The 16,188-nt window shown below is 37.9% G+C and overlaps 1 protein-coding gene across 1 annotated transcript in view; it reads right to left on the bottom strand.

The window, feature by feature from the left end:
* Positions 1-16,188, bottom strand: part of VWA8 (von Willebrand factor A domain containing 8) — a 388,865-nt gene that overhangs the window by 128,554 nt on the left and 244,123 nt on the right. The window contains exons 30-34 of the mRNA XM_024569321.4: positions 7,110-7,220; positions 4,177-4,241; positions 3,583-3,708; positions 2,386-2,495; positions 1,599-1,753 (exon numbers count right to left, since the gene is read on the bottom strand). Of these exons, the coding sequence (XP_024425089.3) occupies positions 1,599-1,753; positions 2,386-2,495; positions 3,583-3,708; positions 4,177-4,241; positions 7,110-7,220 (567 nt within the window). The remainder of the gene's footprint in view (positions 1-1,598; positions 1,754-2,385; positions 2,496-3,582; positions 3,709-4,176; positions 4,242-7,109; positions 7,221-16,188) is intronic.

Here is a 16,188-nt window from a genome sequence, read left to right as displayed (position 1 = left end):
TCCTGAAAATACCTAAAAATATTATTGTTATCATAAAATGATGAAAGTCTACCTAACTGACTCTAATCCTTCATTAAATAAAAATTCATTGAACATCTTCTGCATGGTGGGCACCATACTAAATATGGAGGATCTTTTAAGTTAACAAGTTTACTAGGCCTACAGGCCATAAAGAATTTACACAGGGTTAGTACAAACAGTGCCTTATATTCAGTGTTTACTTTCTGAACTTTTTATAGCAAGATTATACTTCTATACTAATATCTTCAATCAGAAGACCAATTTTTAAAATAAATCTACCTTTAGGAAAATAGGTCCAGCATTCACTGATAACAGCATCATTGTGGAAAGCATATTAAAAATCTCTTTCATTCAATTAAAGCTGCTGTAGAAACTGTATTTCAACAACATGTTTCATTTTCAGTTATATATTATCATAGCGAATGCTTTTTACTTGATAATTAGGAAGACATATGGCAAAGTCCTAAGCCACACATTATCCATTGAGTTTTGGATTTCAAAAGTCTTTTACCCTGAAACACTCATCATTCATTAATTACATTAACATTTTGAGGTATGTGAGATTGGTATTCTATCAAGCAGAACTGATGATTTTATCTTCAAATGATTCTATCATCCCACCTAAAAGCTCTAAAGGGAATGATGAAAATTAAATGCTTAATCAAAATACATGGAGCTACATCTAAGGTTATTAGATGGTGACTTGGACTGAAGTGACCTTTCTGTTTCATTTGTCCACATTACCATCGGGGGAAGATGGTGCCTAGTTCTCCTGAGACCAATTACAAACAGCCTCTTCTTTACAGATAATAATAAATAACAGCAGAAGGGCCCATCTAAAAGCAAATTAAGTTGAGATCAACAGCATTTACAGTATAATATGGATGCCGCAATAATACAATCAGAGCAAAACTCAATAGAAAGTGAATTGATGTTCATCAATGTTGAGAATTTTAATTTATAATAATAAGATCCTGACATATTCCACTTTTAAAAATTCTAGAAGATATTTTTTATTAGTCTCAAATTGTTCCTCTTGACAGATTACATGAGCACACATTAAGACGACATGATATGAAATCCCTGTCAGTAGGTTAGGCATGTGCACATGAATGCCCTTGTATAGAAGATACTGGCTCTCCCTTACTAAATTACATAACTGCATCACACTTTAAAGGGTAATTTTTAAAAAGCCATGAAACCATTTAGGTCAGGTGTGTCAAACTCATTTTCACTAGGGGCCACATCAGCCTCACCGTTGCCTTCAAAGGGCCAAATATAATTTCAACTCCTTAACAGTTAAGGAGTAGTTACATCTATACAGTCCTAAAATTATTTCGGCCCTTTGAAGGCAACGGTGAGGCTGATGTGGCCCTCAGTGAAAATGAGTTTCACACCCCAGATTTAGGTGAAACACATTTTTAATGATTGATGTGAAAAGAAGAATGTTGATCTGAAATGTTTATCAGAAAATCATTGCATTTTTAATTATCTCCTTGAATAGGCTTTATATCAAATAGGACAAATTAAGAGAAAGAAATATTCATACTCAATAATTTTAAAAAACTGGTGCTTACCATGAGATCTGGGAAACCGACAACGACTGTGGCATAGCTATTCTCATCTGAGAGAATTCGGTTAGGAGAGGCGATCTTTTGTCCCACAGCTGAACTCAGATTTTCAGATGATAACTGATCGCTTGAAATTTTATGAGGTAGGCTGAAATCTGTTTCTAAATAGTGTCAGAGAAACATTAGATACCATATGCCCCTAAAATGCTCCTTGAATTAATTTTTACAAAGTTTCATCCTCACCAACTCAAGCAGAAAAGCACATGTTAAAAATGAGAAAACATTTTAAATTACATTCATGGCATTTTGCCTGAGAAAACTCAGTTTTTTACAAGCAAGGCATCTTCACAAAGCAATTTCAAGTATTTACAGAATTTGAAATTTTCTTAACAACAAATATTATCATTAATAGAACCCTGTAGAAAAGACATAAAACTGACCTAATCCATGTTGGCAATGGTATGTTTTAGATTTTATTTGTTAAGTACTATACACTCCCCACAAATTCTGATGAATTAGACGTCCTAATGGTGTATGTAAAAAAAAATACTATCTTAAATTAGACTTGGAACTTAAATGTATATAAAAACTCTTATTTGTCAGTTAAAAAAATTCAAAGACAGAACTTAAAAGATGGTAGATTCTAAATTACTATTTCTAGTGTAGTGACTAAGTTTTCTCTTGGTGTAAGTTTAACATACGCTGATATTATTGCTGCTCAGTGATTCTGGAGCACAGTACGTAAACAAGCATGCACCCAGAGAGCCAAACACACGGAGAACACAGAGTTTACCTTGCATAACACCAAACCCTGTGCTGGGTGGCTCCTCGTTCAACACATACAACTGGCAAACCCCACTGTCTTCAGATTCGATGTGTGCAGGCTTAGTTAAGAGGTATTTCCTGTAAACAAAACAAACATCTAAGTGAAAGTTTTTCTTTTCCCAATAATCATGTAGCCAGACTAGAAAAATGGAGCTTGTCCCCGCAAGCTGCCTTTTTTATATTTTGAGTATAATTTGCAGTTCCAGAGTTTCATTGTTATTCTCAACATTGTGTATAAAGAGCAGTACATAATCACAATGCCGTAATAATTGTGAACCCAAAATCCAACACTTTGTATAGAGGAAGGGCTATAACAAAAAAAAGAAAAAGAAAAAACAACTGTAATGAGACACGCTCTGATTATCATGGAGCCTGCTATTGCTGTGACTGATGAGCCAGGAAGGGGGAGCCCGACCTCTGATTGTGACCAGCTGAGGAACAGGAGCCTTCACCATGGTCATCTCCTTGGCCTACTTATTTGTAGGAATTCTGAGATGGCGATGTAGAAATAGCCAGAAAGCTTTTGCAGCAGGCTACATCTGCTTGTCAGCAGTCACAGGGAAAGTGCATTTAGCTAGTGGATAAAACGCATGAAGGAGGGGGACTCAAAATTTATTGTGTACCCTATTTATGCCAAGAGCACATGATGGCCCTTTCATGAAGGAGTGTACATACAGTCCAATGGAGGGAGCATCACAAACATAAACATAACCAAGTAAGAGCACACAAGATAAAATGAAGAAGGAACTTCTAAGAAGTGATTCTGTGAAGTCACTAAAAGGCAACAGCTTTGTGATGCAGACTGTGGCCCTTTGAAGATAAACTGAGAATCTACTTTGAAGTATCTTTAGTTTGGCAAGCATGCGGTGAGTTCTCAATGTGCTAAGAGGAAAAATCCCACAGAAATATGGATCATACATAAAAGTTATTATGTTTTTACTGTTAATTTCAATGTGATCCTCTGAAATACTTCTCTGATTACTCTGTGAAGTCACATTTAATTTATTTTAATTTTCTCTCCCCACTTCTCTTAACTTTCACTTATAGAGATGCTGCCAAATTCAGAAATTTAAGAGACATAGGAAGACAGAACAATAAGGATGCTGGATAACTGATAAGGTGGAGCTACAGCACATGGCATGAGGTACGATGTAGATCTACCCACTGATTTGTTTTGCTCTCCACCAGAAGCCATTTGTCCTCTGCTACAAGAAAAACTGTCCTCAGGTTGATGGGAAGTAAGATGGTATGAGTTCGCCCTTCTAGCACATCCAGCACGGTCAGGTTGTTCCTGAAAAAAGAGAAGAAAACTATATCTGCAAGGAAGTGGTGAGGATAATGGTTGAATAACCATGGCACAATCATTTCATAATATATATGCAACCTTAAAAAGAATATTTTTAAGACTAGGTAATGGAAAAATGGTGACTGAGCAAACATACACAAAGTGTAAGCTATGTAAGGGTATGCAAAGAAATAATAGAAAGTGATAGCTGCCATGTTAGTAATTAATGGCTGAAGTACGGAAGTGTGAGCACTGTCTGTTCTTATGTTCATTTTTTATTCCATTAGAATTATTTATTACTTGTTAAATTTTACAGCTGCATGCTGTTTTACAATGCGACATGAGTTGTTTTTATAATAAAACATTTATAAATTTGGTGACATTGGTTTACTAATAAACAAATATATTTAAAATAGGAAATAGAATGGGCAAAATAAGGACCACAGTTTAAATCTTTTACAACCAAAAGCTCACCCTTTTTCCTTGTAGAATACTAGCCAGTTTTTGTGTGAAAATTCTTTACATATTTTATAAGTTTCCTAAAGACAAAACAAAACAAAAAATTCACATTAAATATGTCAGATCATCACATCTCTTTAGCTGCCTTGCCTTAAATAAAATTCTTCAACATGTACAAAGCAATTCTCAGAGAAGCTACCTCTTTATCTATGCCAAGACTTATGGTAAAATAGACTAAATACAAAATATTTCAAAATTTACTGTGAATTACATACTAACGCATCTTTAGAATTACAGCCAATTCTGGTTAGAAACGAACATGCTATCCAATGATTCACTGTGGAATTCACACCATAACATAAGTAAATAAGAAATACTTTGCTTCTTAGATTTGGATTTATTTGACATTTTATTTTATTTTTTAAATATATTTTATTGATTATGATATTACAGTTGTCCCATTTTCTCCCCTTCACTCCCCTTCACACTATACACCCCTTCCCACACACACTCCCCCCCTATAGTTCAGGTCCATGGGTCATACTTATAAGTTCTTTGGCTTCTACATTTCCTATACTATTCTTACCCTCTCCCTGTCTATTTTCTACCTACCATTTATGCTTCTTATTCCCTGTACCTTTTCCCCCCTCTCCCCTTCCCACTCCCATGTTGATAACCCTCCATGTGATCTCCATTTCTGTGGTTCTGTTCCTATTCTAGTTGTTTGCTTATTTTGCTTTTGTTTTTGTTTTAGGTGTGGTTGTTAATAACTGTGAGTTTGCTGTCATTTTAATGTTCATATTTTTTATCTTCCTTTTCTTAGATAAGTTCCTTTAACATTTCATATAATAAGGGCTTGGTGATGATGAACTCCTTTAAATTGACCTTATCTGAGAAGCACTTTATCTGCCCTTCCATTCTAAATGAAAGCTTTGCTGGATAGAGTAATCTTGGATGTAGGCCCTTGCCTTTCATGACTCTGAATGCCTCTTGCCAGCCCCTTCTTGCCTGTAAGGTCTCTTTTGAGAAATCAGCTGATATTCTTATGGGAACTCCTTTGTAGGTAACTGTGTCCTTTTCTCCTGCTGCTTCTAAGATTCTCTCCTTCTGTGTAATCTTGGGTAATGTAATGATGATGTGCCTTGGTGTGTGCTTCCTTGGGTCCAACTTCTTTGGGACTCTCTGAGCTTCCTGGACTTCCTGGAAGTCTATTTCCTTTGCCAGATTAGGGAAGTTCTCCTTCATTATTTGTTCAAATAAGTTTTCAATTTTTTGTTCTTCCTCTTCTCCTTCTGGTACCCCTATAATTCGGATATTGGAATGTTTAAAGATGTCCTGGAGGTTCCTAAGCCTCTCCTCATTTTTTTGAATTCTTGTTTCTTCATTCTTTTCTGCTTGGATGTTTCTTTCTTCCTTCTGGTCCATACCGTTGATTTGAGTTCCAGTTTCCTTCCCATTACTATTGGTTCCCTGTACATTTTCCTTTGTTTCTCTTAGCATAGCCTTAATTTTTTCATCTAATTTGTGAGCAAATTCAACAAATTCTGTGAGTATCCTGATTACCAGTGTTTTGAACTGTGCATCTGATAGGTTGGTTATCTCTTTGTTGCTTCGTTGTATTTTTTCTGGGGCTTTGAACTGTTCTTTCATTTGGGTCATTTTTTTTTTGTCTTTGTGCACCTGTTATGTTGTAAGGGGAGGAGCCTTAGGTGTCCACCAGGGCGGGGTAATGCTTGTAGCTGGGCTGTGTCACTGCATGTGGGGGAGTGATCCAAGAGGGAACAATGGCACTTGCTCAGCTTTCTGCTGGTTTTCAGTCACTCCCTCCGCTACCCACAAGAAAACTGGGCCCTTCTGGTGCTGATTTCCAAATGGGTGGGTTTGTGCATATTCTGGGACCCTGTGGGTCTCTCCAACGAACTCTCTCCTGTGAGGCGGGGAGTTTCTCCCACTGCTGCCTCCACCCGAAGAGGTGTTTTCAATCAGTGGTTTGAGGTTTTATTTCCCCGCGCTGGAGCCCTGGGTTGTGCAGTCTGTTGCCGGGTCTGCCAGCTGCTGCCTTGTCAGCCAGCTGCAGCCTTGCCTGTCCCACTCCACAATCCGCTGCCTTACTGGGTCTGCCAGCCACCACCTTGAAGCAAGTCCTCTCCACCCAGCTGCCTGTCTCCACCCCTCCTACTGGTCTGGATGAATGTGTCTTCTTTAACTCCTTGGTTGTCGGACTTCCATACAGTTCAATTTTCTGTCAGTTCTGGTTGTTTTTTATTTTTAAATTGTTGTTGTCCTTCTTTTGGTTGTGTGAGGAGGCAGTGTGTCTATCTATGCCTCCATTTTGGCCAGAAGTCCTATTTATGACATTTTAAAAATCTCTTTTTCTCATGGTCTTTTAAGACCCAAGTATGCTATCCTGTAGGGCAGATGATAAGCCTTATTATATATCCATTACCTTTTCCTGAATAGCAGAATAAATTCTCTTGTGTTGGTCTAAAATGTTTATTTACCAGTTTAATTTAATTAATAACTATAAACATTTATTCATCTAATAGGTGCAATCAGGTGTTGTACTCCTGGGTTTATCATATAAATCCAAAACATCAAGTGGTATCTGGAACCCAGATATAAATATTGCTGTATAAACACAAAGTTGACTGCATGACTGAAAATTTGTTGCGAATATCATACTCAAAAAGTTCAAAATGTTCTGTTATTATGAATTCAGTCCTGACAAGTTTTCATTTGAGTATGATGGATACAAAAATAAGTTATTGTTATTTAATGATGTGTGTATCTATGTCTATTTGTAGTTTATTAACATCTACAAGTGCAAAATAAGACAATTTTCTTGTGCATTATAGCAAACTGAGAAGGGATGGGCAGGCATCCACATTTATGGTTAAAATCTATAGAAAATCCTTGACAATTTGCTGGACAAGTCGGGCATTCCTTACAGCTTCTTCCTTGTTCCACCAGGAAGGTCTCTTAGATGTAACTTCTTCTAAAGGGAGGATGAGTCGACGAAGGGCTCGGCCAATGGTGTCCAACAAGAGGATGACATTACTCTGAAATAAAGAGAATAGCGAAAAGTTCAAGCTTGGTTCCTTTTTGTTGAAGAAGTTCTTGGCAACTTGGGAGTAAAGGTTATAGTGGCAAAGTAAATGGGAGATGGCAATATTGAAACACTTAAGATGAAGATAACAAATGGTTTTCTTAACCCAGAATTTAAAGTATTAGATAGTTTCATGGAGATGTTTCTAATTATATGATATAGAAGGTATTCTCTTTGAAGATTTTATCTTAAAACCATCCCCTTCTTAATATAGGCTAGCAAAACCATGATTCTGTTTTATTACATAGTAATGATAACATTAAGAGGACTAATAATTTTTAAAAGTCCATTTACTTTTATCAAAATGACACAGAATGCTCTGTTGAAAACTGTTTTACATTGTACATAATTAAAATTAAATTTAGTAATTAAAATAATAAATTAAATTAATTATTTACAAAAATGCAGTTCAATTCAGAAAACATGCACATGTAAAGATGGGCTAGCAAGAAAGTATCAAGGACTCCAAGAACTTCGCTAGTAATGAGTGATTCTTCATTTAAAATTCATTAAGCTTAAAAAACTTACATGGTGTAATAATGAACAAACAAGAGACTTCCCCAACATTACTCATCTTGTTATGCAAACAAGTTATCACAGTTATGCTAATGAAGTTAACAATCTCTCAGTACTTAGAAGAGGTTTATTAAGAAAAGCATTTTTAAATAAACCTTAAACATGAAAAGAATTGAAGTACATGAAATAACACAAAACTGAAAAAAACAAGAAAAGACTGAATATTTTTAAGGGATGAAAAGTGGTTGGCTTTTCTAGTTAAAATATGAAGACTTTTAACAGGTTTGCAAAAAGGCACCAGCAAATTGGTTGTCAGGCCTCATTGTTATGCAATTATCTTTTCTTTCTTTTTTTTGGTTGTTGTTTTGTTTTAAATTTGGTACTCCTTCATTATCCTAACCCTTATCAATTTTCATTTTAAGAATTTCCTTTGGGGAAAATTAAGTCACAAAATACCCAGACAATTAATATACTTTGCAAAATTAGGAAACAATATGAAATGTTTGTTCATTTCTCCCATAATATCTATTGAGCAGCTGCTATTTAAAGCACAAAGGAGAATACAATGATGAATTAATTATGGCCCTTATCCTCTATTATATAATTCAGTCAGAGAGAAATAAAAATAAATGTAAAAGGATTAATGATTCAGCTGCAAATCTGGAGCCACATAGTGTTGCTTCAAATTTATTTTACTAGCTAATTTTATTGAAGTGCTCAAGAATTAAAGTAGTATTCTTACTACATAGCTTCCTTCACTCTATATACTCAATCTTGGCTGTAGTAAAAATTCTACTAAGCGTGTTGACAGATCTTAAATTTTTCCACAACATCACCCTTAGAATCCACTATTCTGTGTAAAATGCAATTTCCCATTGAGAATGTGTGTTAGGAATATTTCTTTTGAAAAGACCATTTCATATAAGAAGTACTATTCCTGGCATTTGAAAGTTTGAAAATAGTGATGTCTAAAAGTTTTCCTTAAGAAAACATATTAAAAATTTACAGTTTCCATCCTAAAATAAATCTTTTTAAAATAAGTGTTTTTTTAAGGAGAAACTCTTTTGTATATGATAAATTTGTACAACAGTAACACGAAATCTTAGCACGGAGTCCATTTGGATAATATTAACTTTTCTAAGCAAAAAAAAAGTCCTAAAAATAATGTTTGATCCCAAAATATGATTAAGCAGAAGAATAAGCTAATGATTAAATAGATATGATTAAGCAGAAAAATAAGTTCGTAGTACAGTTGTATATTTTTCTGTCTATTTAGGGTCTAATACTTATATACTCATAAACCTGGTCTAAGTGAACTGAAAAACTTTTCTAAGTGACAGAAAACATTTATTTCCAGCGACTGCTGTATTTAGAATTAGTTTTAGAAGCAATTGGCAACATGAAGTTCTGTTGCTCCATCCTTTTACAACTTAATGGTTTCCTTCTGCAAATGACTAATGATATATTCTGTCTGTGTTTAAAAATAGAACTTTGTCACACACGAGTGCATGTAACTTTTGCTTTGGCACGCCTTTAAGGGGGCAGGGAAGAGAAGCCAATGAGCAATTTTATTATGTTTGTATTTGACTGGGAGAAAAGTAACCTCTGGATGACCTCAATGTCCCAAAGTCTGAAATTGTAAACTTTGTACAGATGTAATGAGTAATCTCATGGGGGATGCTTTATTTTTAGGCATGGAGAAGTTTCCCTTTCCTCACTTAAGATTTTATTTTAGCAAGGTCTTTTGAACAACTTCTTAGGCTAATCAGGGAAATGCACCCAGAACAAAGATTTATTTTTTAAAGACAAGAGAGAGAATGGAAGTTCTTCTCTATAGTATTTTAGCTCCATTTTCAGTTAGAGCAGAATGGGAATTGAAGGGATTGAAGGCAGTACACTCATTTTTTATTCCATTAGAATTATTTATCACTTGTTAAATTTTACAGCTGCATGCTGTTTACTTGGAATCAAAGAGGTCTTATATCCTAATAGGCAGCTAAGATTCTCTTTGGAAAAAGAGGAGGCAGTTCAGATGATAGGTAGAATGGAAGTTTCCAGATAAGCTAAGGCATGCCTGCTCAGGGTACTGAGGTAGCCTTCTGGAAAACCGTTGAAACCATAGTCAAAAGGATAAGCCAGATAGCATGCTAGAATGGCAGGAGGCCAAGTGCTGGCTATGGAAGTCATGCATATCTTTACAATGAAAAACCTATTTTTCTTGATGAAAGTCGTTGAAGGTGAACGGAGTATTAACCAGCAATATGACCAAATAATGGAATCCTTTGAGAAAATAAAGTACTTGCTGACAACCTAAAAATCTTTTAAAGAATTGGTATATATAAATTTGAGAGTTAATTTCACCGCTGAAAATTTGGCAGGACTATGTGAATAGATGCTCCAAATTTAGATTCCTATCCAAATTTAATTGGTTTACTGAATTAAAAATCATCAAAATTTCATGTCATAAAGACAGATTCTTCTGGCTATAGAATTCAGTTCAATGGCATTGATAATTTGTTGGAAATCTATACAATAAAACCCTTATTTCAATGTGCTAGAAACAAACTTTTATAAGCAATATCTGGATATTCATAACTCTGCTTCTAGGAGAAAGTGAACATGAAAAAAATCTGAAAACCAGAATAAAATTATTAACTCAGAATTTATGACAATTATTAGGGCAAGGCCTAAAATTAAAGTTGACTTTTTTGCTCAGTGAACTACTGACATGTTATTTATGCAATATTTTCCCCCTGATTAGACACATTCCAAAAGCACTGTTTCTTGGTAACTTTACTTTTATAGTGACCTTAAATACTTGTAAGCAACCGCACTGCATTTCGTTAATATTTTCCTATGAGGGATACTTTTAAATTTTTCAGACTATTCTTTCCCCAAGTATCTGAAGTGAGTGAGAGAGTGGGTAGAGTCCGACTCTGCTGAGGTCCACCCCATGTGGTTTGACTCTCAGTTCACATGCAGATGAGTAAACTGCCAAAATTCCTTGAGCCTCAGTTTCCTTACACATATATATTGCTAACAACTATCTCACTGGGCAGCTGGAAGAATGACATGGGACAGTGGATGTAATATTTTTTTCACACATTGTTGGCATTTAACAATTGATCCCTCTCCTTGAGATACTCATCACATTCCTTTTAGGATAACACACTCCCAGTGTATCTACCTACTTCACTGGCCACTCATTTTCAATCCCCTTGGTAGATCCCCCCTTACATCCCTGATTTCTTAATGTTTTATTAACCCAGAGCTTAGTGGTCAAACTTCTCTTTTCTACCCATATTTACTCCCTGGTAACCACTTTTAGTCTCATGCCTTACATGCCAATGACTCCCAAATTTATATTTCCTGTTCTGACCTCTCCATAGAACTCCAGACTCATCTACTTAGATGCCTATAGACATAAAATTTAATCAAGCATTTAATCTTCCCTCCAAAATTGATTCCTCCTTCATCTCAATCGATAGGACTCTATCCTTTCAGTTGCTCAAATCCTAAAACTTAAAGTTGTCCTTTAATCTACTCTTTCTCCCCCCATATATCTGATCTATTAGGAAATCCTGTTGACCTAACCTTCAAAATATATCCAGAATCCATCATTACTTATGACCTCCATACTCCTCCAAAACTGCCATTATCTCTTGCTTGGATAATGCCCCAAATCTCTTCACTAGTCTTCATTCTGCCTTAGCACCTATTGACTATTCACCACAGAGGAGTCAGAGAAATCCTCTAAAAATATATGTCAGATCATGCCACTCCTGAGCTTGAAACACCTTCCCAATCCACTCAGAGTCAGTGCCCAGAATATTACAATGGTCTACAAGGCTCTACACAACCTGCTTCCCTCCCCACTCCCCCATGGTCCTACCCTACCCCACTAAGTGACCTCTTTGACATCACCTCCTTATACTTTTCCTCCATCCAATCTTTTTAAAGAAGAAGAGGCAGATTCCAGCCTCTGGGTCTTTGAACTTATAATTCCCTTTACCTAGAAGTCTCTTCCAGATATCTGCTCTTTCCTTGCTTCCACCAAGTCTTTGCTTAAATATGACCTTTTCATTTAAGAAATCCCTGCCTACCATGCTATTTTAAAAGGCAATCTTCCTTCTAGCCTTCTGTTTTACTATCTCTGGCTTTTTATCTTCTAACTTAAGATATAATTTAATTATTTATTTTGCTTATTGTCTATCTTCCTGCACCACAATGTAAGCTTTTGAGCACAAGGATTTTTGTTGTTTTGTTTCACTGTAGTATCCCCAGGAGTAGGCATACGATGACTATTTGTTGAATGAATAAAATGCTTTAGTATATATTAGGTGGCTAATAGTTATGCAGGAGGATTACACTCCTTTCTACTGGTATAGTACAGATAACTTAGACTTTTATAGTTCTTTTTTAAAAAAATTTTATTGTTATTCAATTAGTTGTATGCCTTTTCTCCCCATCCTTCCAGCCCACCCCAGCCGACCCCCCCTCCCTCCCCCACCTTCACCCTCCCCCTTGATTTTGTCCATGTGTCCTTTATAGTAGTTCCTATAATTCCCTCTCCCCACTGTTCCCTCCCCACTCCCCGCTGGCTATTGTTAGATTTTTCTTAACTTCAATGTCTCTGGTTATATTTTGTTTCCTTTTTTCTTCTGTTGATTATGTTCTAGTTAAAGGTGAGATCATATGGTATTTGTCTCTCACCATCTGGCTTATTTCACTTAGCATAATGCTCTTCAGTTCCATCCATGCTGTTGCAAAGGGTATAAGCTCCTTCTTTCTCTCTGCTGCATAGAATTCCATTGTGTAAATATACCATACTTTTTGCATAAAAACAGGCACATAGACCAATGGAACAGAGAGCCCAGAAATAAACTCAAGTCTTTACGGTCAATTAATATTTGACAAAGGAGGCAGGAGCATAAAATGGAGCAAAAATAGCCTCTTCAACAAATGGTGTTGGGAGATCTGGACAGCTATGTGCAAAAAAATGAAACTAGATCACCAACTTATGCCATACACAAAAATAAATTCAAGATGGATAAAAGACTTAAATATAAGTCGTGACACCATAAAAGTACTAGAGGAAAACATTGGCAGGAAAATCTCAGACATTCCACGCAGCAACATCCTCACAGACATGTCCCCTAAAGCAAGGGACATAAAGGAAAGAATAAACAACTGGGACCTCATCAAAATAAAAAGCTTCTGCATGGCTAAGGAAGACTTTTACAGTTCTTACTAACTGAAACACATGCAGCCTGTCTTTTGAATTGTATCTTCTGTTCTGAATTATTTTTAGCTTAACTCTGGGCATCTGTACTTTTCATTAGTTCTATCTTAGAATAGTAGTGATGGATAGAAGTTGATCATCATTAGATACTAAATGATTTCATTGTATTCCTGTAATGGACTGAATGTTTATGTCTCCCCAAATTAATATGGTGAAATTTCAAGCTCCAGTATATTAGGGGGTGGGGTCTTCAAGAGTTCATAAAGACGGAGTCTTTACGAATGGGATTAGTGCCCTTATAAAAGAGACACCAGGATTCCAAGATGGCTATGGAATAGGTAGAAGGTATACTCACCCCTTCCGGGCACCAAACTGGTTTTACAGCTTCATTATAGAGAAATCAAATTGAATAATCAGGAACCAAGATGGCGGCGTAGGGAGACACAGTGCGCCTCCTCGCACAACCAGAACTGAGAGAAAATCGAAAGGCAAGGAAGTCCGACACCAAGTAGATAAAAAAGAAACATTCATCCAGACTGGTAGGAGGGGCAGAGATGGGCACCAGGGCAGAAAGTACTCGCGTAGCCATGGCAGGACCCAGACTGGCGGAGTGTGGGACGAAAGGGGAAGGCAGTCTGACCACTAGCAGACCCTGCGGCCCTGCATTCGTGCACAGAGAAACCAAGAGGGCCGGACTCAGAGTGGCGGAGAACGGGGCAGGCAGAGCGGCACCACACTCTCGCATAGATAAGCCCAGACGAACATCGGAGAGCGAGGCAGACCGCTTAACCCAGGGCTCCAGTGAGGGTAAATAAAGCCTCTGATTGAAAGAGCCTGTGGGGGTTGGGCGGCAGCAGGAGAGACTCCCAGCCTCACAGGAGAGGTCGTTGGAGAGACCCACAGGGGCCTGGGGCGTGCACAGGCCCACTCCCTCGGGAACCAGCACGAGAGGGGCCCAGTTTGATTGTGGGTAGCACGCAAGTGACTGAAACCCAGTGGAGAGTGGAGTGGGCGCCATTGCTCCCTCTTGGGCCCCTCCCCCACGTACAGTGTCACAGCCCAGCGACCAGCGTTACCCTGCCCCCGGTGAACACCTAAGGCTCCGCCCCTTAAAGTAACAGACTCACCCAGACAAAAAAAAAAAAAAAAAAAAGGCCTAAATGACAGAACACTTCAAAGCTCCAGAAAAAATACAACTAAGCGAGGAAGAGGTAGCCAACCTATCAGATGCACAGTTCAAAACACTGGTTATTAAGATGCTCACAGAATTGGTTGAATTTGGTCGAAAACTAGATGAAAAAATGAAGCCTATGCTAAGAGAAACAAAGGAAAATGTACAGGGAACCAATAGTGATGCGTAGGAAAGTGGGACTCAAATCAACGGTGTGGACCAGAAGGAAGAAAGAAACATCCAACCAGAAAAGAATGAAGAAACAAGAATTCGGAACAATGAAGAGAGGCTTAGGAACCTCCAGGACAACTTTAAGTGTTCCAACATCCGAATTATAGGGGTGCCAGAAGGAGAAGAGGAAGAACAAAAAAATTGAAAACTTATTTGAACAAATAATGAAGGAGAACTTCCCTAATCTGGCAAAGGAAATAGACTTCCAGGAAGTCCAGGAAGCTCAGACAGTCCCAAAGAAGCTGGACCCAAGGAGGAACACACCAAGGCACATCATCATTACATTACCCGAGATTAAACAGAAGGGGAGAATCTTAGAAGCAGCAAGAGAAAAGGACACAGTTACCTACAAAGGACTTCCCATAAGACTGTCAGCTGATTTCTCAAAAGAGACCTTATAGGCAAGAAGGGGCTGGCAAGAAGTATTCAGAGTCATGAAAGGCAAGGGCCTACATCCAAGATTACTGTATCCAGCAAAGCTATCATTTAGAATGGAAGGGAAGATAAAGTGCTTCTCAGATAAGGTCAAGTTAAAGGAATTCATCACCAAGCCATTATTATATGAAATGTTAAAGGGAGTTACCTAAGAAAAAGAAGATAAAAAATATGAACAGTAAAAATGACTGTAAACTCACAGTTATTAACAACCACACCTAAAACCAAAACAAAAGCAAACTAAGCCAACAACTAGAACAGAAACAGAACCACAGAAATGGAGATCACATGGAGGGTTATCAATAGGGGATTGGGAGGGGGAGAGAGGGGGGAAAGGTACAGAGAATAAATAGCATAAATGATAGGTGGAAAATAGATAGGGGGAGGGTAAGAATAGTGTAGGAAATGTAGAAGCCAAATAAGTATGACCCATGGACATGAAGTATAGGTGGGGAATGTGGGAGGGAGGGGGTGGGCAGGATGGAGTTGAGTGAAGGGGCAGAAATGGGACAACTGTAATAGCATTATCAATGAATATATCAAAAAAACCAAACTGAATAATCAACTGAAGGACAATTGAACAGGTGTACTATAACCAATGATTTGCAGAAGAAGCCACATCGAGACTGATGAGAAGGGCAGAGACACAGAGAGAGCTGGCCCCCGCATCCAAGTGTGGTGGCTGAGAAGCTGAAGGGATATCTCAGCTGCAAACTACCCCTTGAGGAGTGTGGGGGTCTCAGCACTACACTGGGATCTCCAACCTAGATTATCAGAGCCAGGAAGAAAAGCCTGAAGAGTATCTGCCTATGAAAATCAGCAGGTGGGGACTCTGTCCACTTAGAAGAAGTCTGCTAGAAACCCAGGTGTACAGCATCTTAAAGGGCCATTTTGCCCTCAAACACTCACCCAGGGCTCTAATAGAGGGAAGGGAATTCAAGGCATATGGGAGTCATGAAGAGAATGTCTGGGTAGTGTGGCTCTGAAGAGAGATCTGGAGGGTCAGCCACTAAGGTCCCTGTGTCAAGTCCCTACCTCATAACACCTTCAAGCACTATCTTCCCAGGGTTGAGCACTCCTATTCTTATAGCACCAGGCTGGGGAGTGAACTAACCCAGACCTTCAACTCCTGATGACACCATCCTGCCAAGCCCAAGTGTTGCAGATGAGTCTGCTGGCTGCACCCAATAGGGACCTTTGGTGCATTATTTTTCTGGAGAAGCTTTTGGTGGACTCTCAAGCTTTGGAACACAGAGGCCACTTTTGCCTTCCTTCTGCAGGCTCAGCTGGCAGCACCCCCAGTGGGAGACTCTTCTCTTCTGTCTT

This window comes from Desmodus rotundus, chromosome 13 (genome assembly GCF_022682495.2).
Source record: "Desmodus rotundus isolate HL8 chromosome 13, HLdesRot8A.1, whole genome shotgun sequence".
NCBI classification, from domain to species: Eukaryota; Metazoa; Chordata; class Mammalia; order Chiroptera; family Phyllostomidae; genus Desmodus; species Desmodus rotundus.
The sequence above is the reverse complement of the archived record's forward strand: the minus strand, read 5'-3'. Positions and strand labels throughout refer to the sequence as shown.